This window comes from Artibeus jamaicensis, unplaced genomic scaffold, assembly GCF_021234435.1.
Source record: "Artibeus jamaicensis isolate MK-2021 breed Jamaican fruit bat unplaced genomic scaffold, CSHL_Jam_final scaffold_1964, whole genome shotgun sequence".
Classification (NCBI taxonomy): Eukaryota; Metazoa; Chordata; class Mammalia; order Chiroptera; family Phyllostomidae; genus Artibeus; species Artibeus jamaicensis.
The window spans coordinates 18,380,169-18,408,161 of NW_026522030.1; the positions used below are offsets into that span (position 1 = coordinate 18,380,169).

Consider the following 27,993-nt stretch of genomic DNA (forward strand, 5'->3'; position numbering starts at 1 on the left):
CCAGGATGATCTCGTGTCAAGATCCTCAATTTTATCTGCTGAGACTTTTTCCGAATAAGTTTTACACTCATGGTTTTCATGGATTAGGATGTGGACATATCTTTTAGGACCACCCTTCAAACCACTATAGATGGGTTGCTTTTCCAGAAAGTTCTTCCTTATCCTCAGCTGAAATCGGCCTTCATGTAACCTGTGCCAATGAGCCCTCACTGCCCTTCCTGAGACCCGTAACAAGATATTCTCTGTTTCCTCCTGGCACTCCAGAGATTTGCAGCCAGCAGGCCCCTGACTTGCCCACGTTTCCGGATGGTTTGGTGGTCCACTGGCAGTAGGGCAGAGAGGAGGCATGCAGACCCCCGTCAGAGAGCAGGGGCCCGGCCCCCAGCAGGCCCTGACACTCACTGCTGAGGGACCTGGCAGGTCCCTTCACCTCGCCCAGCCCCTGCTTCTTCCCCTGTGAGCCACAGGCAGCCCGCCCAGGCCCCTGTGGGATGGCAGGGCCCGGGCCTGCGGGAACCAGCACACAGCCGGCTTCCACAGCTGTTGGTCTCTCCTCATCTGGTGTCTGCTTCCTGGGCCTCTGGTTCCCCATTTTAAAAGGAGTTCAAAAAAAAAATTGGTCTGTGAGATGACACACCAAGGAGAGGAAACAACCACAACGATTCTACACATATTACAAATGCCTTTCAAACTCTGTGCAGGACGTTTTCACTTACAAACTACTCTCACATCCGTCCTCTCATCCCATCCAGAAAGAAGCCCTGTGAGATAGGTATTGTTATTACTCCCGTTTCACAGATATTGAAATATCACAGACATCAAAACTGAGGTCCCGGGAGGCGAAATGACTTGCCCAGAGTCGCACGGCCCGAGGACAACAGAGCAGAGTCCAGCCCCTGCAGCCCCGTGCCAGCGCCCCTTCTACTCCAGGGCACTGCGCTGCAAACTGAACCGGACCCCCGACGGGCCCTCACTGTGACGTTCAGTGGCCTGTGCAGATGTCGGACGCCCCAGCTGCAGTGATGACATCAGAGGGGAGAGGGGCCTTTGAGGGGAGGCCTCCTGCAGGTGCTGGACTGTGGCGAAGCCCCCGCACCGGCCAGCGGTCGCCCAAGCTCTTCCTCCCTCGCTCACCACCAGTTCTGCCCTGTATTGCATCTGCACTTCCTCCGCGCCTGCCCGCCCGCCCCTTAGGCCACCTGTGCAGATAAACTCTGCACCCTGCTTCAGATTACATTTGAGTTCTACTACGCCCAATTCTGCTGGCAGATATTGGTTAAGACATAATTGTGGTTAAAGAGATAGTTTATTAATTTCCTTCTCAAGTAAACAATCTAGGAGAGGTGTGGGTAGCTCCTTGCCTCTCATGGCTCCTCCCACATCTTCCCCAAGCCGCTTCCACATTGTGGTCAGATGGCTGCCGAAGCTCCACCCATCACATTCCACTCCATCTGTTAGGAAAGAGGAAAAGAAATGTACTTCTCTTTAAAGATGCTTCCCAGAACTTGTATGCACTTGTACATACTATATGGCATTGGCCAGAACCCAGTCGTGTACAGACTAGGAAATACAGTCTCTTTTCCGGGTACCTATGTGCATTGTGGGGGTAACAGAACTCCCAGACACAGGGGCTCTGCCTGGTTTACCAAAAAAAAAAAGACTGAACTGAACTTCTACAGACACATTCCACCTTTGCCACCATATTGCCGTGTGGCCTTGGACGAGCCCCTTCCTCTCTCTGTAGAATGAGGGAAAGCGATTGAGATCATGTCTGATCATCCCACTGTGGCCTTTCCTTCTGTGATCTGTGCAGGAACCAGGGGTGGGGGCAGAGGACAACTGGACAGCTGTATCACTCCCGGCCCACACCCCCAGATTCACCCCAGAGCCATGAATGGAGACAGACCATGACACCCAAACGACCCAGCGGACAGCAAAGCCCCGGGCTCCCTCCCCGCAGTCCCCGCTTCCCAAGCAACCTGCAGTTCAGTTTGTTTGCTGCTCAGAGCAGAGAGCGTGTGCTGCCACTCAGAAATGACCTTCTTCCCTTTCTCTTCACTGTTTCAGTTGTTCGGTTGTTTCTTAGCTTGGGAGACCCGCAACGTCAGCATCCCCGCGCTCAATGACAGCAAGTACATCGGGATGAGCGTCTACAACGTGGGCATCATGTGCATCATCGGGGCTGCCGTCTCCTTCCTGACCCGGGACCAGCCCAATGTGCAGTTCTGCATCGTGGCCCTGGTCATCATCTTCTGCAGCACCATCACCCTCTGCCTCGTGTTCGTGCCCAAGGTACCCACCTCGCCGCCAGGCCTCCGCCCCGGCTCCCACAGGGGCTTGCCTACTCTCCTCCACTTCCCAAGTTCTTTCTGCATGTGCCGTCTTTAGTGATGGTCACAATTCACAGCACAGAAAGTTGGGGAAATGCAGAAAAGTAAAAAGCAAGTTTTTCAGAAATCTCACATAGTCCCACCACCCCAAAATAGTCACTGTTGATGTTTTGTTGTTTTTTTTTTTAAACTGTTAATATTTGGGCTGTTTCTTCCAAAGCTTTTTTAACAATTAGACACCAATGCTTTTTTTTATATAGCTGTGATTATAGCACAAATATTGCTTTGTAGTTTGCCTTTTTCGCTTAATTTGTGTCCTTTGCATCCCCCACCTGTATAACCATCATTGAGGGGAAGTCCCATATTTACTGGCCCACTTAATCTCTTATTGGTGAGCATTACAGTCATCTCCAGGCTTTTTGTACTGTAAATGACATTTTTTCTACATACACATTCTCCTTATTTCCAATCATTCTCTTAAGATAGAGTGGCAGTGGTAGTGTCAGTGGGTCAAAAAGAATGGTCATCTTAACAGCCACTTACATTTTCATTCATCTGAAAAGCTGGCCTTCAAGGCCACCCTGAGAGGTATTTTTCAAACATCATCCCACCCCTCAACAGACTGTTGAACCGGAGGCCTTGACCTCCCGGGAGCCCGAGGGGAGCCGGACCTTCTCGGGTCCGGTGGGTCTCAAGGGTAGAGACGAGCAGGAAGCAGACTGGAGAGGGAGTCGTTGGCCCTCTCGGGAGCGGGAGCGTCTGCCCAGGAGGAGGAGATGGGAGAGGTCACTCAGGCCCCTTCCTCCCCGAGAGGCTGGCTGCGCACTCACCTGCGTCCTCCCAGTGCCCCGTCAGCCCCCAAACAGTGCCAGCTCTGCCCTGAATGCCTCTAGCGTGCCCTCCTTCCTCTTCTGGTTGCCAGCACCCAAAACATGCCCCATGAGTCTAAGCCCAGCTCCGACCGTGTCACTCGGCTCTGTCACCCTCCATAGGTCAAGTCTCTGACCCTGCACTGCCCTTCGTCTCCTCCAGTCCCCCCAGAAATCCCAGTCCACCTTCCAAACCGCCCTTCTCCACAAGTGCCCGAGCCCCAGGCCTCCCTGGACTTCCCTTGTGCTCCCATCCTCCCAGACCTTGCACAGAGTTCAGCCCCTCCCCTCCAGACCCTGTGCTCTGGACCACGCGCTCCGGGCCGTCAGGGGTTGGGGCCTGCTGGGCCTCTGCTCCTCAGGACTGAGCCCACAGCCTGCCTCGAACCCCAGATGTTTCTCTACTAAAGGAGTAAGATCAGGGTCAAGTGGCAACCTTTTCTCTAATGTATAAATGGCTTGGTCAGCAACATAGCTATTCACTGGTCACTCATCAGTGGCTCTAACAGGGGGAAGCCATCACTTCCCTCCGTCCCATTGCCGTCACAACTGTCACCCTCGGGTTTATTTCCCACACCTGGGCGAGGCCCAAGGCAGAGCGAGGCTCAGCAGAGCCAGGCCTGGGGGCCCTCGGGGGGCTCTGCAGGGTGGTTGGGGTGCTGGTGGAAAAGGGGTCTGGGGACCAGACCTGCACCGAAAGGAGGGACTCAGCAAAGGAAGGGCCTGCCCAGGTCACACACAGGGCGACATCAGGCAGTCCTGTGTCCCTTCTGTGGCCACGTGGCCTCCAGTGCAAGACCTGCTGGTAAGAACTGGGTGGAGGAGGGCCGTGGGGCTCTCTCTTCACACCCGCCCTTGGCCTTTCAGCTGATCACTCTGAGGACAAACCCAGACGCAGCCACTCAGAACCGACGGTTTCAGTTCACTCAGAATCAGAAGAAAGAAGATTCTAAAACGTCCACCTCAGTCACCAGCGTGAACCAAGCAAGCACGTCCCGCCTGGAGGGCCTGCAGTCCGAAAACCACCGCCTGCGGATGAAGATCACAGAGGTACCTCTCGCAGCACTGCCACCCGGATGCAGGGACTCTCGGGCCCGCTGCTGCCACCACGACTCCCTGGGACACCCCTACATCATGGCTGTGCAGTTCCACCTGCTGCCATTGTGGCTACAAGAATGTGGTGGGCGGGGGCATGAACTATACAGAGGCCGTTAGCCAGAATCCAGCAGAAGTTTATCGCCCACCTGGGCCAGGCTCTGGGGGCCCAGCAATGCCCTGATTCAAGTCAGATGTCCCCAGAAAGAAAGGCGTTCTTAGAGACCGGTGAGCTTCCAGATTAGAGCAGTGAGTTGGACAACCTCAGTTGTACACCTCCTGTGTGTCTCCTCTGCTTCTCCCACAGGACACTTCACCTCTGACACTTCTGGTCACCACATATGTGTATGTATGGGGGCAGGGGTGTTTTCCACACCAAGCAATTCTCTGTGACACCACCTGGGTGTCTGAGACTTTAGCTCAGTTCTAACACTGTCTACCTGGAGAGGTGAAAGGCTCGGTCCCTCAATGCCGCTCCCACCCCACTTCAGATGCCAAGCACAAGTCGTAAGCCCCCAGGTTGTCCTCAACTTCAGTCCGACTTAGCTACGGATCAGAGGGTCCCGCGATCCCCTCCTCAGGTTCAAATACTTTGCTAGAGCAGCTCACAGACCTCAGGGAAATGCTTACGTTTACCAGTTTATTAAGGGGAATGATAAAGGATACGGAGCAACAGCCACATAATGAGAAACACAGGGCAGGGTCTGGGAGGGCCCGGAGCACAGGGGTTCTGCCCCACGAGGCTGGAGTGCGTCATCTTCCCGGTGCGGAGGTTCATCGGCCGGCTGCGGAGCTCTCTGGACCCGGTACTTCTGGGATTACTGTGGAGGCTCCACCACACAGGCCTGACCCATCATTAAGTCTGTTTGCAGCCCTTCTCCCTGTCTCAGGGGAAAAGGGTGGGGCCCTGAATCCCAAGCTTCTAGTCATGGCTTGGTCTTCCTGATGACCAGCCCTCCCCCAGGGAGCCCACCCAGAGTTGCCTCATGAAAGTAAAAAACATGCCTATCACTCAGGAAATTACAAGGATCTTCAGGAACTTGGGCAGCAGAGGACAAAATAGATCTTCTATTATTTCACAAGTAACTTTCTAACTGTGTGCTCCTCCTCAGTTTTTCCCTCTCCCTACACACCCCATAATCACCTGCATCTGTCTGATGTATCCCAAGAGAGGAGGAAGTGCAGAGACACGTTCAGGAGCGAGAGAGCGCAGCAGCAGACCTCGCCTCTGTCCGGAAGGTCCTTAACTGGAGCTTCAGTATTTGAGAGAGGCCCAAACTAGATTCCTTTGTGCCCAGCCAAACCTCAAATTCTGCACTTCCTATACCAGGGAGGGGAAATCAAATTACCTTCTTCTGTCCACCCCTCCCTTTGGGTCAGGGGTTGGGGCTGGGCCCATGGTGCTTGGGCCCTGTGTTTAATAGAGGAATTCGGATTCAATGGGACACAGAGGAACAAAGGAGAGTGTACTGGTTAGGAGACTGGCTAAGTCTCCGTAACAAAGAGGCACCCAAATAAAGTCACCCAAAGGAAATATGCATTTATTTCTCTCTCACATAACAGTGCTAAGGAGAGAAGCCCAGGTGGGCAGGCAGCTCTGCTCCCCAAGGTCATTGCCGATGAGGCTCCTTCAGTCTGGCCTGCCGCTCCCCCAGGTGTTTGCTGTCCTCAGCTGTACAGTTAAAGCCAGGAGGCAGGCATGTCCTGTTCTCAGTCTCAGGAAGGAAAGAGAGAGGAAGTCCGTGCAGGGGACTGCCCTTCAACAAGGGAAACGAAACCGTGCACCCTTGGGGTTCGCTCTAGTCACATTGACAAGAACTCGCACGTCACGCTGAGCCATGGGGAGGCTGGGGACCTCGGTCTCTAGCTAAGAGTCCCGAGGAACAGGGTCATCAGGTTAGATACAGGATGCCCAGTTACATTTTAATTTCAGACAAACAACCAATCATATTTTTTTGTGTAAGTATGGCCCATACAATATTGAGGATATACTTATTCTAAAAATTGATTCCTTATGATCTGAAATTCAAATGTGACTGAGCATCTTGTATTTTTAGTTGCTAATCTGGTCGTGCCCACCATGGGGGCTCCCCAGAGTCTGCCACAAAGCCCTCCCCACAGTCGTCTGCGCCCCAAAGCTGGCTGCCAGGGCGGGCAGCCCTCCATTGCCACCAGAGCTTCCGGGTCCTCAGCTCCAGGAGCGCACTCCAGCCCTGAGCGGGGCACTCACTCGAGGAAACCCAAACCCCAGGCGGCTGTCAGAGCCATGCAGCGTTGGGCTGGTTCTCCTGGAGTTGGATCACCATCTGGCTTCCTGTTGCTTCCACCCTTTGACCCTTAGCCTTGCTTTTGAGTCCCACAGAAAAAGGTCTCTCTCCCCTCCCCCTCCACGTGAAAACTTATTAAACAATTCATGCCTGTGCCCTTGACATCAGAACAGCACCTTTCAGTTTGTGTGGTACCCCCCTTATATTGCAGGGGGATACCCACTCCCCTCACCACTACCATCTGCTCCCCAACATGCACCCATTCCCCAGACTTCTCAGGGCCCAAACTGGCCAGGGCTTGCTTCTGAGTTTGATACAGGGTTCGGCACAAATATGCCCCTGTTTTATTACAAAATCTTTTATTATAAAATGATAAGCATGCAATTCTATAACTTAACAATGTCACACTCAACACACCATATGACCTTTTAGGTGAAATGTTCAAAATAAAACTATAAATTATTACACCCATAGTATTACCCTACCAACCACACTCAGGCAGGCGTCACTTCAGCCAGACCCTGGGAGTGACAGGGTTCTATCCTGCATGACTCCTCTGAAGGCACCGCTACTTACCTGCGTATGTGACAGTGTGAAACCCAGAGCTGACCAGTCCTGCAGACCTGTCCAGCCCCCCCACACCAAGGTTTCTGCTAGTATCAATGATAATAATTACAGGAATGTTATAGTAGTAGGTCACTCACACTATACGTCAAGCACTGGGCTAAACTTTCATTCTATCATCTCATTTAATCTTCACAAGATCCCTGTGAGGTAGGTACTGTTATTGCCCCGTTCTACAGATGAAGGAACTGAGACTCACTTCTCACCAGCCAGCTCACAGCCAGTGAGGAGCAGCCCTGGGTTTGTCCTTAGCTTGCCCAGCTTCAGAACCTGTGCTGTGACACTCTCCCCTCCCCCTGCCTCCCCAAGCTGCTCCAGCAAGGCACAGCCTGCACTGGACACATCATCACAAAGCCCAGGCCCCTCTCTTCACAGCTTCTCCTGGAACCAGAGCCGGCAGGGACCTTCTGTGTCTCTCCCCCAACACGTAGCAGCCCCTCCGGCTCTCAGTGCCCTCCCAGAGCCAGCCTGAGGCCCAGTCCTGTAACCCTGTGTGTCCCTTCTTGGCTCTTGAGGCTTAGCTACTGGGCCAGAGCTCTGACTCATCTGGAGCCTTTGTCTTCTAGCTGGATAAAGACTTGGAAGAGGTCACCATGCAGCTGCAGGACACGCCAGAAAAGACTACCTACATTAAACAGAACCATTACCAAGAGCTCAATGACATCCTCAGCCTGGGGAACTTCACCGAGAGCACAGGTAAGAGGAGGCGGGGCCCCTGTAACTGGGGATCAGACCCCAGCCACCAACCTTGCATCTGACAGATAGAGAACCTGGGGTCAGGGAGGGATGGGGCTGGACTGAAGTCACACAAGCAGAGCGGAAGCATCTGCAGCCCACACCTCTGGCCACAATCCAGTGTCCTTCTGGAACCCCACTCTGCCTGGAGCTAGGGCTTCCATTTCTCGGACCCCTGGCCTCAGGTGCTCATCTGCACACACGGCCGGCATCCCCAGGGTTCTGACTGGGGCGCGTCGGTCTGACAGAGCGCCTGCACTTCTCCCAACAATGGGACTCAATTTCCACCACCCAATCAATGTGCAGGGAAGGGGTGGTCAATGGGGTACGGCAGGGCTCTGGCCTCCCCAACCTCCTGGGAAATGCAGGCTGACATAACACCAGCCATTTCTCGCCTACATTTCACCTTTAGAAGGTCACCACTGTTGGTAAGAATATGGAAACAAGCATTCTCCTGCAATGTCTGGGAAGCCGGTCTGTCCCTCTCCAAACATTAGATGTGAAACCTCTCACCTGTCAGCTCCACCAGAAGCAGCCAGCCCTTGGAAATGCTCCCATGTGGGCAAAGATGGAGACGCACACTGAGCACCACCACATTTTTTTTAGGGAAGAAAAACTGGAATTAATTGTCCTTATTTGGGGTAGTTTCATTGATTATGATACAACCAAACGAGGCGCACCATACGGCTAATTAAAAAGTGAGGGGGATCTATTTGTGCGGATATGGCAAGACCTTTGAGTGAAAAGCAGGATGGAGACCAGCATTACGAGGCACACAGATACACGTGTGTGTGTGTGCAAGTGTGTCTTCTACAAAGATTTGAAAGGACACACACCAAAGCGGTAACAGTCTCCACCTGTGTGGAAGGGGAGGCCAGTGTATGGGGGGATGGGCAAGAAGGGAATCTTTACATTTCATTTTATATACTTCTCTGTTGTTTGCATTTTGTCATTAGCATATATCTATTTCTGTTATAAAAATTTTTAAGTCAATGAAAAATCTTTTCTTTTATCACGTAAGTAATAAGTATGCTTATAATTGATTTTATTATATATAATTAGTATATTATAAAAGCAATATTATAAACTTATACAAGAAATTTATTGTTTAAAACTGTTTAAACTGAGGTAAATAATGAGGAAATTGAAAGAATAAAAATCACTCCTAGTAATTTTAGTATCTGGAAAAGGTGGTCATTTACTATAGTTCATCAGGAAAAATGGGTAGCCATTTGGAAAAAAAATAATGTTAGATGCTTACCTCGCTCCTTACACAAAGATCCAAGTGGATAGATGATTTAAACATAAAGGGTGAAACCATGAATATACTAGAAGAATTTGTTTTATGATCTCAGAAGAAGGAAAGACGTCTTAAGTTTGATGCCAGACACGGAAACCACCAACAACTAACAAATTAAACACAAAAGAAAATTTTTTAACAATGCAAATGCTACCACAAGTACAGTCAAAAAGTTGAACACCAAAGTACACCAAAAAGTATTACAACTCAGGCAACAAGCTCATGTCCTTATGTATAAGGAGAAATTTATGTCATTGTGTATGGAATGTGTATAACTATATGAAATTTAATAAGAAAAGACCAACAAGCCAAAGGAAAAGATGGCAGGAGAGCGCTGACCACGGGAAGCACAGGTGGACCTTGTGCTTCTGCAGAGATGCTCAGTCGTGGCCCTTACTCAGGGGTGCAGATTAAATCTGCAGTGACACCATGTTCTCCCGTAAGACTCGACTGGTCAAGTTCAGAGATGAAGAAGTTGCAGGGAATGCGAGGAGACGGGTGGAAAATGGGGCGTTCTCGAACACTGCTGGTTGGCACAAAGTTGTTCTAATCCAGCAATTCCACTTTTGGAATTTCTCCTAAGGCTAAATGTCAGGCAACTGTCATGACTCGTGATACTTACGTTTTATTAAGTTGTTGTGAAATGTGAATTGGTGGCTCCTGAATTACCACTCTTCGGGGAAATACAGGGTTAGTTCCTGCAAGCCTGTTACAGGTTGGCATTTTTGTCGGCAGATCAGTACAAACCCTGCTTTGTGTGTGTTTGTCTAAAGACACCTTATTTACTGTATATTGATGATGCGCTTACATCAAACTCACAGCCAGGAGCACTGCCACTTACGCCTGAATGAACACACATACTTTCTCCAGGCACATCTCGGCTCAGGAACCCTGGTCAGCCCTTCAGCATACAGTTGGGGCCACTTTTAACAGTGAAATCACCGGCATAAAGCCGCAAAGTATGAAAAATGTGGCCCTGAACAGACTACAAAAATCCACTTATTCATAAAATGGGGGCTGAAACTAGAAGACAGAGTGGACCTCACAGGGGAATGTGTGTGTCTGGCAACTCCAGTTTTCCGATACTTTGTGTGTGTCAGCAAATGACCACAGAAGCATCACAAACACTGACTTCGAAACTACGAATAAACTTTAGTGAGTGGGAGAGTTTACAAATACAGACTCCATGAATAAGGAGAACTGACTGTACTCCACGGGTGCAAAATGACCTGTATGAACTTGTGCAGTGCAGGGGAAGAAGGCAACACTCTCCAGATGAATCCAGATCTCTCGGCGGGGAACAGGGGTTCATAGCTACAACTTCTCTCACTCCCCCCAGGTGGTCCGAAGCGCAAAGCGGGTTGACAGCAGCCACATTGTCATGTTCTGTGGACACACAGTATTTCTTTGAATGGAGGCCCCATACGTACCTACTAGGATGTAACTAATCCATTATTACTGAACAGATTAGGATCAGTTCCCAATATCGTAAACAATACTGATTTGAACATCTTGTATGCAGCTCCGCGCAGATCTTTAATTACTCCCTAAGGATGATTCCCAGAAGTGAGAATTCTGAGCGGAAGACATACGTGCTCCCCACAGTGTTCGATGCTTCCTGACAGCTCCCTTGGGAAAGACTGTGTCCATTTCAACTCCCACCAGAAGATTACTGTTATTATTATTTTGAATTCTTGGAAAATATACCTTGGAGATATTTCTTTGTCATTATATCCCTGGGTACCAGTGAAAAGGGCCTTCAGATTAGAACCTCTAAGGTCTTTTGCCTTCATTGGTTGACACGATTCCCACCCCTTTTTTCCTTGGAGAAAAGGCAGGCACAGGGCACACCCCGGCCCTGCGCATGCCACTCTGGTCCCTGGGCGGGGGCTCTCTGCTCTCCCCGTGGTCCCCGGAGGGCTGGGGAAGTGACCAAGGCATGAGCATGCAAAGAGGGGCTGCGCTCTTTTGCATTCTCTCTCCTCGGACAGCAGCCTAAAAAGAAGTGCATTGTCGACTTAAAACTTGAGTTAATATGATATTGTTGTTTTGCATTCAGATGGAGGAAAGGCCATTTTAAAAAATCACCTCGATCAAAACCCCCAGCTTCAGTGGAGCACAACAGAGCCCTCGCGAACATGCAAAGACCCCGTAGAAGACATAAACTCCCCAGAACAGTAAGTGCCTTCCCCTTGAGAATTCCTGCCGGAGCACACGCGACTCCTGCAGAACGGTTTACAGTTCGCACGGTGTTGGCAGGTGCGGTACTGCATTTGAACTCCACGGCAGTCCCACACGGCAGTCAGATGGCAATGTTCACTTTACAGATGAGAACACTAATATTCACAGAAGGGAGGTGACTTGTCAAAGCTCACCCCGTTGCTAAGTGCAGGAGATAATATTAAATCCCATGTTCTCCACTAACACATTGCCCTTGTTATGTAGGAAACTCAGTCTTGCTAAGCATGTTTACTTAATGATTTATTGAGACCTACTATGTGTCAGACACAGCAGTGAAGAATACAGACAAAAATTGCTTCCTTCATGGAGCTTCCAATCTATCTGGTAAGATAATAACCTAATTTAAAAAACAAAACCTGGTATCTTAAATGACAGATGCTTTGGAGAAAAACAGAACAGGGAAGGGGGTTAGGAGCGTAATTTTAAATAGGGCAGTCAGAGGAGACTCAGTGAGAAGGTATCATCGAAGCAAAGACCTGGGCATCTCAGTTCGCTTTGTTCCCACTGGTGGTGTTTAGTTCCTCCCAGCTCCCAGCAGATTGGAAGCAGAGATGAGAAATGTCAGCCCTGCAAGTTGGCTCCTGGGAAGTGACATGCAGTGAGGAACCAGCAAAAACAGCTGAATCACCAACTGCCGAGTCATTTGGGGCCATTCAGTGTTAGAGCTAATAGCCTCTCAAACCAATGAGCTCCAGGGCTCACTGGCTTCCAGTCCAGAACAGTCACTGAGGGTTACATGGCCTGCATCGGCAGTTCACCTGTCAGTTCCCTCACTATAGTGTCAGCGCCTTGACCGTAAGATATGGGTCCTTCATAGGTCCCTTGGACTGAACACAGGTTGAAGCACCAAGCAGATTCTTAGCAAGTGTCTGTTGAATGAATGAAAATGTGAACAGGGTCCCACCGGACAGCAGAACGCTATGGCTCTGACAGCCACACAGGTGCCCACCTTGCCCAGCTATGGCCCCACCAGGAAGGCTTGGACAGGGCACCCTTTCCTGGGTCTGAGTTTATCTTCAGGCCCTTTTTCCCAGACTCTGCCCACACCATCCTGCCTTAAGGAAGCGATTGTTAACACAGCTTCAACTTTCATTTCAAAATGAGGTCTCCGACGCCCTGACCTCATAAACGTCTGTGAAGTATCTCTTGGGAGAAGCCCCTCTGTCCAGCAGGCCTGTAGGGAGTGGAGCAGCCCTGCATCTGTCCCCCTCCATCTCAGATCCGCACCGGCGCCCTCCTTCTGGTCCAGGGCACTGTGTGCTGGGGTCAGGCAGCCCCTGTGAAGTGCCTGGCCTGCCCGACTAAGCTCCGCAGGTTAACAGAAGCAGGAGTCCCACCTTGTTTTGTTTCCATGAGCAAGTTACGTAAACTCATCTGTGGAACGGGAATACTGCCTTTGCCCCCTGGGTTTTTGTGACAGTCTGGGTTTCGTCCCCCCTACACGGCCAGGCACTGGGGACACAGAAGGCCTAAGAATACAGGTGAGGCAGCTTCCCAGCTGCCACAGAGAAGTGCACAGAGCACAGCTGAGCAGGGCCGGTGGCCTGGGCACATTCCCCCAACAACTAAGGGGACTTCCTGACCCGCCAGTCACAGTGAAGACTGGCGAGAAGGAAGTGCAGAAGGTGTGGCAATAAGAAGGGAGTCGGGAGGCAGCTCCCTCTTCACTCGGCTCCTCCGTCAGTCACGCAATCTACCTGCTGAGTCGGGGTTTTCTGGCTGCAGCTCAGAAATTTACCGAGGGCTCTGGGAGCTTAGAGAAGGAAGGGGCTCACTCTCCAAGACAGTTAATACAAAGAACTGGGCTTTGAAGGAAAAGCAGTTCATCAGCTCGGGAAGTAGACCAAGGCTCTCCAGGTGGCGGAAATGGTGTGTGCAAAGGCACAGAGTGGCCATGGGCAGTTTTAGGGGAAACGAGCCACCAGAGGACAGCGTGTGCAGAGAGAGGAGGTAGAAGATTCAACTGGAGAAGTTGGCAAAAGGTAGCTCTTAGCCCTAAGTGCCCCTTCTCAGTAATGCTAGTCACCAAAGAAGCTCAAAGACCAGGAGGGAACCGACTGGAGTTGGCCCAGTGAGCGGGGTTGAGGTCCTGGGCAGGCAGGAGAGGCAGAGCCAACTGGGAAGGACAGATCAGCCGGGAAGCCTTTCAGGGAGGGAACCCAAAGCCAGGTCCATGTGGGGGGCTTGCAAGAGTAGAGAATGGGAACTGTCCATGTTCACAGAAAAGCCTGTTCTTAGGAGTCACCAGAAGCTCAAGAAGCATCCTCCTCACTTATCATTTCCCTGGTTATTCCCAGGGCGGTAGTTGGCACAGGTGGGCCTGCATTAAATACCTGCAAGATGGTGAACGGTGAGATCACAGGATAGTCAGATCTTGAAATCAGAGAAAACTGTGCTCCTACCATCAGCCTCTTAGCCAAAGCAAGTCCAAGGAACTTTCTGGTGAGCAGCCAGATAGCCTTCGTTAACCCTCCTCTCTCTCTCTCTCTCTCTCTCTCTCTCTCTCTGCCTGCCTGCCTGCCACAGCATCCAGCGCCGGCTCTCCCTCCAGCTCCCCATCCTCCACCACGCCTACCTCCCGTCCATCGGAGGCGTGGACGCCAGCTGTGCCAGCCCCTGCGTCAGCCCCACCGCCAGCCCCCGCCACAGACATGTGCCACCTTCCTTCCGAGTGATGGTCTCGGGCCTGTAAGGGCGGAAGGCCTGGGGCCGAGGCCTCCCCCATGACGGAACCACACAGAGCAGAGGCGTCTGCTGCAGGAGCACGGTCGGATCTGGCTGCAGAGAGGTGGGACGCCGCGGCTGGCCTCGCGGGGCTGCTCCGGGGCACTTGGGTGGACAGGACGGGCGCACCTGGCACCTGACCCCGCGCCTTATTTGTGAAGTTTTTATTCTTTCACAAAGAAGAGGAATGGAAATGACTTCTTCCTTCATGTCTGGAAACAGGAGAAACTGAGATATTTGAAACTTTGAAGAAAAAAAAACCCTAGACAAGGAAAGAGTCACTAGAACTCCAGCTAGAAGTCACTGAGCAGCTTTGGGAAGAGAAAGGGCTTCCGGGGACATGGCCTCCACTTCTGCACACACGTCACTGGCTGCAGCCCCCCAGGCCAGCCCTCCTCCCCTCTGGGGAGGGAAGTGGGCAGGGCAGCCAGGCCCCAGCTGCCAGTCCAGCCGACCCCAGCCTTCCTGGAATGGGGAGCCTGCAGGAAGGGCAACCAGGCGCAGCTCCACGGCAGGTGGCCAGGCCTGGGGTGTGGGAGCAAGCTGAGCGATGCCTCCCGGTGGGACCTTACTCTCTGATAAATGCCACACATTAACACAATAACACGCGTTCTGGACCGTGGGGATTTAGGGCACGTCACTGCAGACACGCTCTGCAGCATTCGCTGACAGTCGGTCATGCACCCGCCACGCTGGCCATGTCCTTGCGTTTGTATCAGGTGTCCCCGGTAATAAGGGGGGGCCGCCTGAGCCAGTCATGGACTGTCCGTTCCCAGCATACACAAAACAGAAAGATTGTGCACTTTAACCTCTCTCCAGGGCCCAAGGGCTTGCCAGGTTGGTTTTCCCCCACTGACTCTGTTTCTAACCAAAGTGAATCATGGGCATTCTTCTAGAAGACATCCCTGTAGCAGCAGGGGAACGAGTTGCCACCTGGGGGCTTCCCTCGGCTTCCAGAAGGCAGCCTTCAATCCAGACAAGCCAGTGAGCTGTGCCCATGGGGGTCACAGGGGTGATTGGTCGGCACACTGATTTTCATTCGTGAGCTCACCCTTCTCTTTTCATTGAACCCCAAAGAGCACTGGCCTGAGAGTAAGACAGACCTGGGTTCAAGTCCTCACTCCACTGCTGACTCCCTCCATGACCTCGGGCAAGTCACCAGTATCTCTCTCAGCCTCAGTTTCCCGTCTCCAACAAGTTGGGGTTGAAATAACACCCATCCTGCCTACCTCACGGGGTCACTCTGAGGATCAAAACTTGATCTTGTGCAGGAAAGCTTCGGACCAAACAGTGAAGCGGCCCTGACCCGTGAGGTATCAGGATGACCATGACCTTCAGCCCCACATCAGCCAGGGGAGCAACCCAGAGAAGCTCCCAGGACGACCCTCTACCAGGATCAGCCGGCCGAAGAGAGGCTCCCTATGACTTCTGTGACATTCCTAGACAGGTTCATTCTTTGCTAAAGAAAGGCTGAATGACAACGTCCAGGACATCTGCACAACCGAGCAGCCGCTCGCTCCCTAAAGAAACCTAATGGCAGCTTCAACAGGCAGGCAATAATCTCCTCCCAGACCCCTGAAGTCAGGAACATGCTGCTGTCACCACCAGGCTTTGACAAAAGGGCAGGAATCCTACCGTCACCAACATTTCAAAACACCCTATTTCACGTAGCATAGCTTTCCTCTCCCCTCCCCCAAAGAGAGGTTGTGGAGGTACTGTAGCTTTTAGGGGGGAAAAAATGTTAACACATCACAGGTCAAGTTGAAGTCATTGTCTTTTGGCACTAAAAATCGGTGTTGTCACTCACTGTGTATTACCAGTATTTACTTGCTTTCCTGATTTCACCAAAATCAGATTTCATTTAAAGGGCCACACTAATATTTCAAAGAGAAAGAGACGATTCATTGTACATAATGTATACACACAAACACACAAAAAAAAACCTGTAGAAATACTATTCCAGCATAGTGAGGGGAAAAGAAACAAAAGCATCGGACAGTCGGCGGTGCGTGTGCACATCTGTGACCCATTGTGACCCCCTGACGTGCACAGTCTTCTAGGTTAACCCACGAAGTACATTCTCTGTCTTAATGATACTGTAGGTTCACCCATTTTTTTAAAATTTCCCTGCAAATAATAAGACCCACAGAAGTGACTCTAGCTACGTAACAGTCTGTTCTTTTCTACACAGCAAACACACCGTACATCTCCAAAAAGGCTTCAGCCTGAAGGTGTTTTCCAATGAAGTTAGTGCACAAACGCTTTAAATTAGACTGGAACTACCAGAATCAAATGTAAATGAGGAATTTCTTGAACCCCTATTGCATGGTATCAATTTTTAATAAATTGTTGCAAATTTGTTTTTATGAATAAAAGGGGAAAACCTGTCGTCTTTAATGCCTATTCCTAAGCCCAAAACTCAGGTCATTTCAGGCTGTATTCCTCTGCTCAGGTCTCAAGGGACAGCTCTGGGGCCTCCTGCTCAACACTGTCCCTTCCTTCAGAGGCTGCCCTCCCCTGCCTTCTGCTGACAGTTACTATGGTACCAGGTGACCCAGCTTCTGGCCGCAGGTGATGGATCCAAAGTGGGAACCTGACCTGAGCTGCGCCAGTAGAAAGCCCCTTCCCCAGGGTCCCTCCATGTAAAGATGCTTCATTGGCCACGAAAGAGAACAAAGAAACCAAAACAAAAAGAAGCAGGACCAAGAGGTGGGTTCTCCTGGTGTCTGAGCCTCTGACAGCTGTTCCTGAGGCCAGTAGCCCCTAAGCCCAGCAGCCCCTGAGCCTTCCCATGCTGGGATGCACAGGACTTCCTTGGAATCTCAGTCCCTCCAATAAATGGCCTTCTTTGTCAGGATTGGTTCAGATTCAGTCCCCATCACTTACAACCAAAAGGTTCCTGATAAAGCCAGGAGCCTCCCTGCCCACCTACCACCCCCAGCCCTGACACGCCCTCTAGGCCACGACAGCCTGTGAGATTTGATCCCGTGCTTCTTCCAGCCTCATCACCCACCTCCTCCTGGACCCTATCGACTGTCAGCGCTTCCTCCACCATGCTGGCCTCAGCCTGCAGTGTTATCACAGATCCTCCCTGTTCTTCAAGGTCCCAAGCAAAATACCACCCTAGAGTCCCCAACATGAAATCATCTCTTCCTATTTTCTGTGCTGAGGACACTGTGCCTCTGTAATGGCACTGGCCCTCCTCCCCCACCCTAGACCATGAGCTCACCAAGGATGGGGTTCATGTCTGCTTCCTCAATGTCCCACCCAGCATTAGGCCATCCCATTCGCTCAGAATAGCCTTTGATGAGCCTTCGGCAGAACTGAACATTTTGGCTGAAGCCCATATTGGCTTCTGGGTCTGGAAATACGAGCAAGGGCTGAGGGCCAAAGCAGGCAGAGGATGCCCAAGGCCACATGACTGGGGGTGCAGACCCCAGAAGCAGGGGTACTGGGCCCACAGACTTCACCGAAAGGCTGGTCCCAGGCCAGGGTTTTCTACTGCCTGGGATTCTCAGTGGTGAGCCTGCCAAGGAGCAGGCCTCCAGAATCCTGGTCCCATGAGAGCCCTGCTCCATGCCACCTTTTATACAGCCCTCTGATGTGACATGGGCTGTTGGAAAGTGGGAAACGAGTCCAAAAACAGAGGAGGATTACCCAAGGTCACCTGGGAAGTCATGGCCAAGGCAGGAACAGAACCAGAATCCTGACTGGTCTTCTTTCTCTACCTGACCTAGAACCATAGAAGTGAAGAGCTAAGAAGGGCCTTACAGGTTTTGTCCAGCCCCTCATTTTATAGGTGGGAAACTGAGGCTCAGTGACAAGAGCCAAGGTCAAGCAGAAGGTCCTGAGAGGACAAGCATGGAACCCAGATGGCCTGGCTTTGAGAGGCCAGTCTTTCATCCCAAGTCCATGCCCTCATACCTGGCCCAGAGTCCCAGGTAGAAAGCACAGCCATGGTGGGGAGACCCCACAACATGGAGACACTGCCCTGCTGCCTCGGGTTCTTCTGAGGCCTTCCTGTTTCTCCAATAAATACGGAATCAACTATGCAAACACCTGACCTCACCCCGTAGCATGTGTGAAAGGGAAAGGGCTGCAGAACACCTCCATTTACCATCATCACTGTCGCTCTCCAGGTCGTGCTTGGCTTTGCAGAGCAGGTCTGTGCTGACCGAAACCTGACGGCACAGCCCAGAGAGCAGGGATGCACTTGGTCCTCCTCATCCTCCCGGGAGAGAAATGAAAAGAGGGAAACCGAGCTCTGGTGACATCACTGGGGCTCAAGGACCAGCGATTCCTAAAGATACACCAGCCCTTGAGCCTCTTGCTTTTGAGCTAATATGTCCCTTTTTCTGGTTACAGAGTAGGATCTCTGTCACTTAAAACCAAAAGATATCTGTGAGAATCGGGAGATCCATGTGAGGGCTCATTTTTGCTCAGAACTTTGCAGATTGATGGGTTAACTTTAGAGAGGAAGGGAGGGGGAGAAACATCAGTGTGAGAGAGAAATGCCTACCAGTTGCCTCTTGTACACTCCCTGACCAGGGACTGAGCCCAGCCTACAACCCAGCCATGTGCCCCAACCGGTCATCCAACCAGCAACCTTTTGCTCTTGCAGAACGATGCAGCTGAGCCACACTGGTCAGGACTGTTCGAAACTTTTGAGAATTCTACCCTCCTCCCTCCCCCTTACTTTGAGAGACTTTGGGAAATATTTCCCTGTTGCCACGGATATCACTGAGTAGGGAGGGTGAGTAAGGAGGTGTGGGGGGCTAAGAAGCCTCGGGAAGTTAAAGAAGGGTCGGTGGGCCAGGCAGAGGACCAGGGGACTGGCACCAAGCTGTGTGCTCCCAGGAAGGGCCCTGTGTCTGTTCTGCACTCCTTGTCCCCTGCCTGTCCCTCACCTTTTTGGCTGGTTATACCTGGCTTGGCCCTGAGGAGCAGAGTTGGTGAGATCCCAGGCAGTAAATGATTAGCACACTCTCTTGAAGATAAAATTAGCCCCTCCCCCACCTCCACCCCACACTTGAACCCCCTGGAAAGTACCCCAGGTTCAGTCATGCTTCGTCTGACCTCAGGGGTCCTGGGTGGGTCCTGCGTGGGGATGACGATTCACTGCCTGCTTGCTTCCTCCAGGTTTCACTTCCAGGAGCCCCAGACCCCCATGGTGCCCAGTGAGTTCCTGCCCTTTGTCAGGGCCTGTGCGGGCACCAGGGAAACAGCAGTGAACGGAACCCAGGTCTCAAGAAGCTCACAGGCTAATGGGGAGACCGGTGCATAAAAAGGGAATGACAGTAGCATGTGATAAACACCTAGCTCGGGCGGGGAGCCAGAGATGTTTCCTGGGCGGTGTCGCTTCCATACAGGGCTGGATTCATGGCCGTGGGACTTGTGTAGTCACTTACTAGAGTCATTTTGTTCTAAGCCCTACAGATCAGGTAGCAGTCCTATTCCTAGACCTGCAGATGAGCAGGAGCTAGCCAGCAAGAGGGAGGGAGAGGAAGGCACAGGGAGGGAACTGGCAGTCGGACTCCTGCAGGATGCACGTACCCGCTGGGGCTGCCGTAGCTGCCCCAAGGCCACCTGAGCTGTCACTTACTAATCACTTACCCGGGACCGACATGGCCTCAGATGCCCGAGTGATCAGACAGCACACATCCTGTCTGTGTGTGATGACACGGGTCGTACCCCAGGCCTGGGAGCAAGTTTCTACTTCCCCACTTCTCTGGCTGTGTGGCTCTGAATGGTTCACTCAGCCTCTGAGCTCCTGGCCCCACACCTGTAAAATGGATAGGATACATCATCCAGGGGCTCATATGGATGGTGTTTGTTCAATTCCCAGGCAAGCAGCCTGTAGAGTGAGCAGCTTCAGTTAGTGCAGCGGGGCAGCCCACAGTCCTCTAAACTCCTGACAACAGTGCATCTGAAGCAGGAAACTTAGGGAAAGTACCTTGACACACTGTTGGAGGGGGAAAGGTGAGCTTCTGGAGACAGGGCTAAAAAAGAGACAGGCAACAGTTCTGTTAGAAAGGACTAGAAATTTTCAGATGGAAGGAGAGAGAAAGGTGAGGGAGGAAGGAAGCCATGTTCAAGTAACATGGCGGTGTGGCTAAAGGACTTTTAAGAACAGAGATGTCAAACACTGGATTTTAAGTCATTGGTGTTGCTACGGAGCAAACTCCTCCTTCCCTTCCCTTCACTGCCACCCCACCCCCACCCCGGACAATGTTCCTAAAAACCTTCAGTAATATTTACTACACAAGTAAAAATCTTGTACATTTCAGTGGAAATGAAAGAAACAGACAAATATCTTTTGGGTTTGGGTAGAAGCCAAAGTGGGGATAAAAAAATTAAACCACAGGATGCAGAGGGAAAACATGCTCACTGCACAAGCAGGAACCCGGGGCCCCCTGTGATCATGAGCACACTGGCTCCCCAGAAATTCAGAAGCATTGGAAAGGTGCTGGAATGGGGAACGCGGGTTCATCCCCCCGGATCTCACTGGGCACCAGTCACTCTTGCAGACATTCAAGTTATAATATAAGTAACGGGAAACATTTTATCCCACAGAGCCACAAATCTCACAGAACCTGAATGCAACGGTAGAAATACTAGAAAGCAAGACCAGTAACACCGTGGTCACCTCTATCACAAAATAAATCACCTCTATCACAAAATAAAGTCCATGCTCACAGCCCTGGAGTGGGGCGGACTTGGAGAAACTACCCGCTGGCAGACTCTGGAGGTGCTGAAGAGCCATTAGCTTGGCCGTCTTTGCTCTCAAGGTCATGGCTGACCTCTCTGCTCTGATCCGCAGGCCTGTTACTGGAGAGTCCTGGCACACATGGGGAGTTAGGGATCTGAGCCAAGAGGAAATACATTAGATTTTTCTCCACCTGCATTTCAATGCAAAAGACCTAGGGCAGTGTCCCCCAAACCTGAAAACTGTAGGGATGCCTTTTAAGACAATGATGACTTAAATTGTTTTTGTAAAGAAAATCACTTAAATATGTCCACACTAAACATAAACACATGTGTATATCCTTCTTATAAAAGCCAAACAAATTTATAAATTAAATGCAAACAAAATAACAAAGCCATTAAAAAAACATATTAACAACATTGATATAATGGGATACATGAGCTTCTGCTGAAAAATAAATTGCAGCTCACGACACAAGCACAGCACCAACCACTCCCGGGCACGTTCCTTTGAATTCAGCCTGCCTGGTGTGATGACTCAATTATCACACTGCTTTTCTCTACTTAAACTGCTGTGAAAACTTCATTTATTCAGCAGGCCACAGTGTCACTTAGCCTTCACTCAGTTCTAACACATCACTCCTCTGTTCAGTCCACCTTTGTGTTTTCTCGTCAGCCGCTGACAGGCAGGGGGCCGCCCAGATGATACACACAAATCAAAGGGTGATTGAGTGCCGATGTTCATCACACACCAGGCTGAGTGTTTTGCGGCCATAATCTCATTTAGGTCTCGCAGGGACCCTAGAGTAGGAACAATTATTGCCGCCGTTTTGCAACTACAGACACTCGGACACAGAGGGTGGGTATGTTCTGGGTCACATGGCTGGAATAGAGAGTGGGAATTGGAACACGGGCAATTCTCTCTACCACTTCCTTAAACTGCCTCATCAGGAGTAGCTGGATTCAGATGACCCAGAATATGCCTCTTTAATTCATTTTAGATTATCCTAAAATGAAAGCACATTTTTTTAAATTCATAGAGGTGAGAGTCGCCCAAGGCTATAAACTCCAGTCTGGGTGCCTCTGGCCCAGGCAATCGACTGAGAGGGAAGCCTGACTGCCCGAAGCCCCAGCAAGCCCACGACATGAAAGAAGCAGAAACAGAACTCTGCCCACGTTGCCCATTGCCCATGGCCCCCATCCTCCACCCTGACCACCGGATATGGAACATTCAGGCCTCCAAGATCTGGCAGAAGGATCCTGCCAGCATCCCAGGGAAGGGGAAGCAAGATAAAAGATGCTCACCCTTCTGGGGGGAAATGCCAGCCCTAGATATGCTAGTCACTGCTTAGAAATGACCAGGCTGGCAAAAACTGGAAAATGCCCACATGTTCTCAACAGTAGAACAGAAAAATACATGATGTAGTAACTTCACAGGGTAGAATTATCACAGCAGTGAGAATGGAAAAAAACTATAACTACATGTGACAATATGAATGAATTAAAAAAGCATGTATAGTGAAAGAAGCCAGACATAAAAGAGGATGTAAGATTCCATTAATAAAAAGTTCAAAAACAAGCAAAACTAATCTATTAGATATCAGAATAGTGGTTACCCTTGGTGGGGAAGATGGTATGAGGAGGGCTTCTGGGTGCTGGTAATGTTCTGGGGCTTAATCTAGCACTTGTTATAGGCTTGTGTTCAATTCATACAAATTACTTGAGCTGTACCCTTATTATGTGTGATTATATGTGTACCTGTATATACATATACCGTATTCATACACATATATTTATATTTTACATATACATATATAAATACAGCTAGTAGTAAAAAAAGGTCCATTAGAGCTCCGGCCCACAACCAGAAGATTTCCGATTCGATTCCGGGTCCAGGTGTGTGCAATCCTGGTCTGGGCACATACCAAAGGCAACCAGTTGATGCTTCTCTCTCACACTGATGTTTCTCTCTCTCCCTTCCACTCTCTCTCTAAGAAAAGCAATGGGAAAAGTCCACTAGAGAATTTGAGGATTCTGCAGCATAAAGACAAACAGTGCACAACAAGCTGAGACTGAACGCACTTCGGGAAAGTATTTCCTACAGGAAACAGAAGTAAATGTCAAACCTCACCTGCTCTAGTCTCAAGAAAAATTAATAAAACCTGGTTTCTTTTTTTTTAATCTTTACATATTGGTTTTAGAGAGAGAAAGAGAGAAAGGGGGAGAGGGGGGAAAAAGTCAATTTGTTATTCCACTTATTTATGCATTCATAGGTTGCTCCTAATATGTGCCCTGACAGGAGATCGAACCCACAATCTTTGTGTGTCCAAGTGACGCTCTAACCAACTGAGCTACCTGTCCTGGCCAAAAACCTGGTTTCTGTGAGACGAGAGATTACATTAATAAATTAATGAGACAATGGGCCAAAAAGAAAAGAAGAAAAGGTATGAAAGGAAGGAAGGGACAGGGAGGGAAAATTCTAGGATTGAGGTGGTGTCAGAAACCCTCAAACTTAACTCCTTCCCTCTCCTAGTTTCTTGCTGCGATAACCCACTTCACTGCCCCAAAAGGGAAGAATCCTCATACCATCTGCCTTGATACCTATCCCCACACACCAGGGACATGTTTTACAGTGTTTAGTTATAGACTCCTGAATAAAAATAAAAAAAGTTTGGACAATAACCTGGATCAAATAAATACTGGGAGATCCCTAACAGCTGAAAGAACCTATAATTGCTAGAACTCATTAGTTCTAGCAGCAAATACTTACTAAATGCTTTCTATGGACCAGATACTGTGTAAGCACTCGTGTGGTTTTTCTCCCAAGTCATGTAATAACACTACTGGGTAGGTACTGTGATTATCCTCAGTTATACAGATGAAGAAACTCAGGTACTGAGAGGCTGAATAGCTCATCCGAGGTCACACACCTAGTAATTACAGAGCCAGAATTCAAATGCAGACAGTCTAACTCCAGAGACACCAGAGAAGTGATGACGGTACCACCAAGACTGGATATTTAATTTCCCATTAGAATTTTCTCTCCTCACCCATTAAGTGATGTTGCTACCTTTCTTACCAAGCACACCAAGAAGATAAAACACGGAAGTCTTTCTATATAGTTTTCTATATCTCTGGCTTATGAATTTGTGAAAATCAAACTAAAAATATTTCCCGTGGTATCTGAGTCTTTAAAATTAAAAAACAATATTAAAACCAACCTTTCCTGAAACAAAAGTTCCTTTTGCAGATTCTGGCTTGCATTCAGAATGTGAAATGGAATATAAAATAGAACAGTGTTCAATGTCTGCACTGTTGGGTCATTTATTTCAAGATTCTATAACTAAATGCTGTAAACACGCTTGGTGTGTGGAACTGAATTTCCATTACGTTCAGTCACCCACAGTTTGACTGATGGAGTAGACATTTGTTATAATGATCCTGCCACCTAGCTGGGGAGCCAATTTTGACCTTGAAGATTATCAGATATTGCAAAACTAAACATGGTTTTTCTGTTTGCCCAATTCAATATTTTATAGGAAAACTGCCAATGGGAACCCTATTTGCAAATGATTTACGGATTTAAATGAACCTATTTCCTTTAAACATGAATTTGAAAATCATGTGTCAAATAAACATGAATTCTTTGAGCTTATTGTCAATTATAAATGATATTACTCAAAAATAGAAATGTTATAAAGTATATGACAAGGTTTTGTTGACCAGAAAGCCTAAATTTTTTAAATGATTTTTCAGTAAGACTGTATTCTTCCCTTAATAAGAGAACTAAATTATTCCATAGTGAAAGATGGAAAAGAATTTGACATGGAAGACAGCTCCAAATAACTCAAAGTGTCATGTTCATTAGCGCATGTAATAAACCCCTTATTGAATCCAAAGAAACCCACGATTTGATGGAAAGTCTGTTTCTCTTATCCTCATTAAGTAAATGAGCTAAGTACATAAAATAGGCTGTTTTTAAGGATTTCAGATTATTAACCGGCCTGTTTTGGACATGAGGGAAGAGGGGTATATTCCATAGTGCCTCTTTGAAGCCCTGTAACAAAAGAAAAAACTTGGGAACACCTAATACACCCAAGGGCAGTATATGGCAAAGGCCACAAGGTGTCACTTTCAGACAGCCTCTGGCTTTGCAGCCAACAATACCCTCCTGGATGGAGGGGAGGGTGGGGAACGATGTTAACTCACTTCCTTGTGTTAACTCACTTCCTTGTAAGGGTATCTACAATAATTAATGCATCTAGATCAGCAAGACTTTCCCTGTAAATGTCCCTAAACTTACTTAACACTTTTTTCTCCTCCTCTTCACTTTCTTTTCCAAGGAAGCAACCCTGAACACCTCGGTATTGCTGCTGATTAGGGATGCCAATTTGAAATTTTCCATCACCTTTTTGGTCTTCACATTCATTGGGGTGTTCTGGGTAGGAATTATAATCCCTATATTACAGATGAGCAAACCAAAGGTTGTCACCAGCCGATGGAAATTCCAGTGGCCAAGTCTGCTGAAAATCACCACCCCAACTGGAGACTCTACCCCCTGCCCACCCCCCACATCCCTCAGAATGGAGTTGGTTGGGAGTTTGACTATTCTGATATTTACATATTAATGTAAAATATCTTATGTGCAACTGTTTAATATGATTTTGAATTTATTTGTTTATAAAATAAGGCTTCTGGGCATTTTCATGGGTGCTCTAAGCCACTTTGGGCTGTGTATCCCTGATGGGTTTCCAAGGAAGTTCACTCTATTGTTAGTGGTATTAGTGCTTTGGGTATTAGTTTGCTATGGCTGCCATAATGAAGTACACATTGGGTGGCTTAAACAACGGGAATGTATTTACTCAGTTCAAAATCCAAGATTAAGGCGTAACAGGGCTGGATTCTTCTGAGGCCTCTCCTTGGTCAGGAAATGGCCCTCCTCTCCCTGAGTCATCACACAGTCTTCCCTGTGTCTTAATCCCCTCTTTTCACCAGGAGGCCAGCCAGGTTGGAATAGGACCCACCCTAATGACCTTATTCTAACTGAATTACCTTTTTATAGGTCTTGTCTCCAAATACAGTCATATTCTGAGTTGCTGGGGATTAGGGCTTCAACATAGGAAGTTAGGGGAGAAACAATGCAACCTGTAACAGGGTGGAAAAATTGAGAAACCCACATTACCATGAAGATGCTAGTGTTTTAGTTATCGTCCTTAACTACAATGCCAGAGAACTGGATGCTATGTATTTCTTTCTAAAAAAGCTGTTTAATCTTTTTCTTTGTGACTTTCTTGCTTTCTGTGGGAGTAGAGCTTAGAAAAAAGGGTTTATAATTCCCCTTCTTTTTTTTAAGATTTATTTATTTTTAGAGAAGGGAAAGGAGGGAGATACGGAGAGAAACATCTATGTGTGGTTGCCTTTCACACACCCCCTACTGGGGACCCAGCCTGCAACCGAGGCATGTGCCCTGACTAGGAATGGAACAGGTGACTACTTGATTCGAAGGCCGGTGCTCAATCCACTGAGCCACACCAGCCAGGGACCATTGTTGAAGTAAGGAATTCTATTCAACTTTGGAGCAATTCAAAAAACAGAAACAGAATATTTTTTAAATGATTTTAACTATATAAAGTTTTAACTTACAAAATATAGACAAGCAAAAGAATAAAAATTATCCTTACACCCATCACCCAGAGAAAATGCTACCAATACTACACATCATCTTTCCAACCTTACTTTCATACACACACTCTTTTTAGCAAAATAGCAAGCTTCATGGCCTGCCCTTTCTTTTCTCTTTCCTTCCTTTTTTTTTTCTCCCTTCACCCAAGGATGTTATATTGATTTCTCTATATTGTTAGAGATAGGAGGAAGAAAAGGAAGTGATGGGGAGAAATAGTTCTGTCTCCCTCCCCTCCCCTCCATAAATGTTCCATATGGAGGGGAGGGAGAAAGGAAGTGATGGAGAGAGAGAGGGGAGGGAGACTGAAACATTTATGAGTCACCTCCCTTAAGGGCCCTGATGGGGGATGGAACCTAAAACCTAGGCATGTGCCCTGAGCCACATGGCCAGGACTGGCCTGCATTTTTCGCCTAATAATTTCAGTATCATTTCATATCCTTCTGCGAAATGTACCTAGTCAGTTACCATATTTTTCAGACTATAAGACACATTTCTGCACCCCACCCCGGCAAATTTGGTAGGAATAATGATTGTTGCTGTTGCTGTTGAGCTGTGTTTACATTTACATTGGTGAAATATTGTGTCATTTATGTTATTAAACATTTTACATTTTTTGCTTCAAAAATTATTTTTATCTAAAATTTAGGTGCGTCGTATGGTCTGAAAAACATGGTTCTTAGCCAATTTTAGACTTCTCGACATTTATATTGCTTCCAAATTTTTGAAGTAATAAGTAATGCTGTAACGAACAAATTTGTAAGATAAAGGGAGAGAAAGGGCTAAGAAAGGGCTAGGGGGTGTCCAGAAATGGGCTCCACAGCCCAAATGGAAGAATGCGCCTAAGACTGGAGGGAAGGGAAGTTAAGGGCAAAAGGAGAGTAAGGCAGCAAGTTGAGCGAGTTACGACCTAGGTACACTTAACTTACTAGTTTGTACAAAATTTACTGAGTCCAACCCCGCCCAGGAGTAGCAGTGAGTTTCTGCAGAGCAGCAGCGGGGCCTGGGCGCCCTGTATCATGCAACCAGCGTGGAAAGCTAGTCAATGCGAACTGGGACAAAGAGGGGTGCGCCACACTTACAGGGGCGGGAGAGTGGCAAATAGGCGGAATCCCCCAGCCCCCGGGTCCTGAGCGGTACCGGAAGTGGCTCCTGCGAGCCCGGCACCTCTCAGCCAATGGCCACGCGATGCGCCCTCCGACGCAGACCTACACCGCACCTGGGGAGAAAAGGCGGGAGCCCACACAGCGTGAGAAAGAACTCTTTCTACACCAGGGCAGTATAGTCAATCACAGACGTGTCTTCCCCTTTCTCTCTCGCCGGTTAACTCTGTTCAGTGATACTACGCCTCCAACCCAGGGACCTCCTAACGGCTTCCAGCTGCCCCTCAGTAAAGATGGCTGACTGACACGGAAGAAAAGCC

The 27,993-nt window shown here is 49.0% G+C and overlaps 1 protein-coding gene and 1 long non-coding RNA gene across 3 annotated transcripts in view; one reads left to right on the forward strand and one right to left on the reverse strand.

Annotated features, from left to right (window-relative positions):
- The window catches only part of GABBR2 (gamma-aminobutyric acid type B receptor subunit 2), a 329,685-nt gene extending 314,346 nt beyond the window's left edge, over positions 1–15,339 (forward strand). The window contains exons 15-19 of the mRNA XM_053656129.1: positions 2,068–2,292; positions 4,067–4,249; positions 7,752–7,881; positions 11,280–11,397; positions 13,988–15,339. Coding sequence (XP_053512104.1) covers positions 2,068–2,292; positions 4,067–4,249; positions 7,752–7,881; positions 11,280–11,397; positions 13,988–14,153 — 822 coding nt within the window. The 3' untranslated portion in view covers positions 14,154–15,339. The remainder of the gene's footprint in view (positions 1–2,067; positions 2,293–4,066; positions 4,250–7,751; positions 7,882–11,279; positions 11,398–13,987) is intronic.
- Positions 1,336–27,960, reverse strand: LOC128626006 (uncharacterized). Of its 2 annotated transcripts, XR_008389892.1 has the most exons (4): positions 27,790–27,960; positions 25,943–26,035; positions 19,799–19,967; positions 1,336–1,451 (listed from the first exon to the last, which is right to left on the reverse strand). It is a non-coding gene; the product is annotated as an uncharacterized LOC128626006 (long non-coding RNA). The 2 variants fall into 2 exon arrangements; XR_008389893.1 differs by lacking the exon at positions 19,799–19,967.
- Positions 27,961–27,993: the final 33 nt, after the last annotated feature.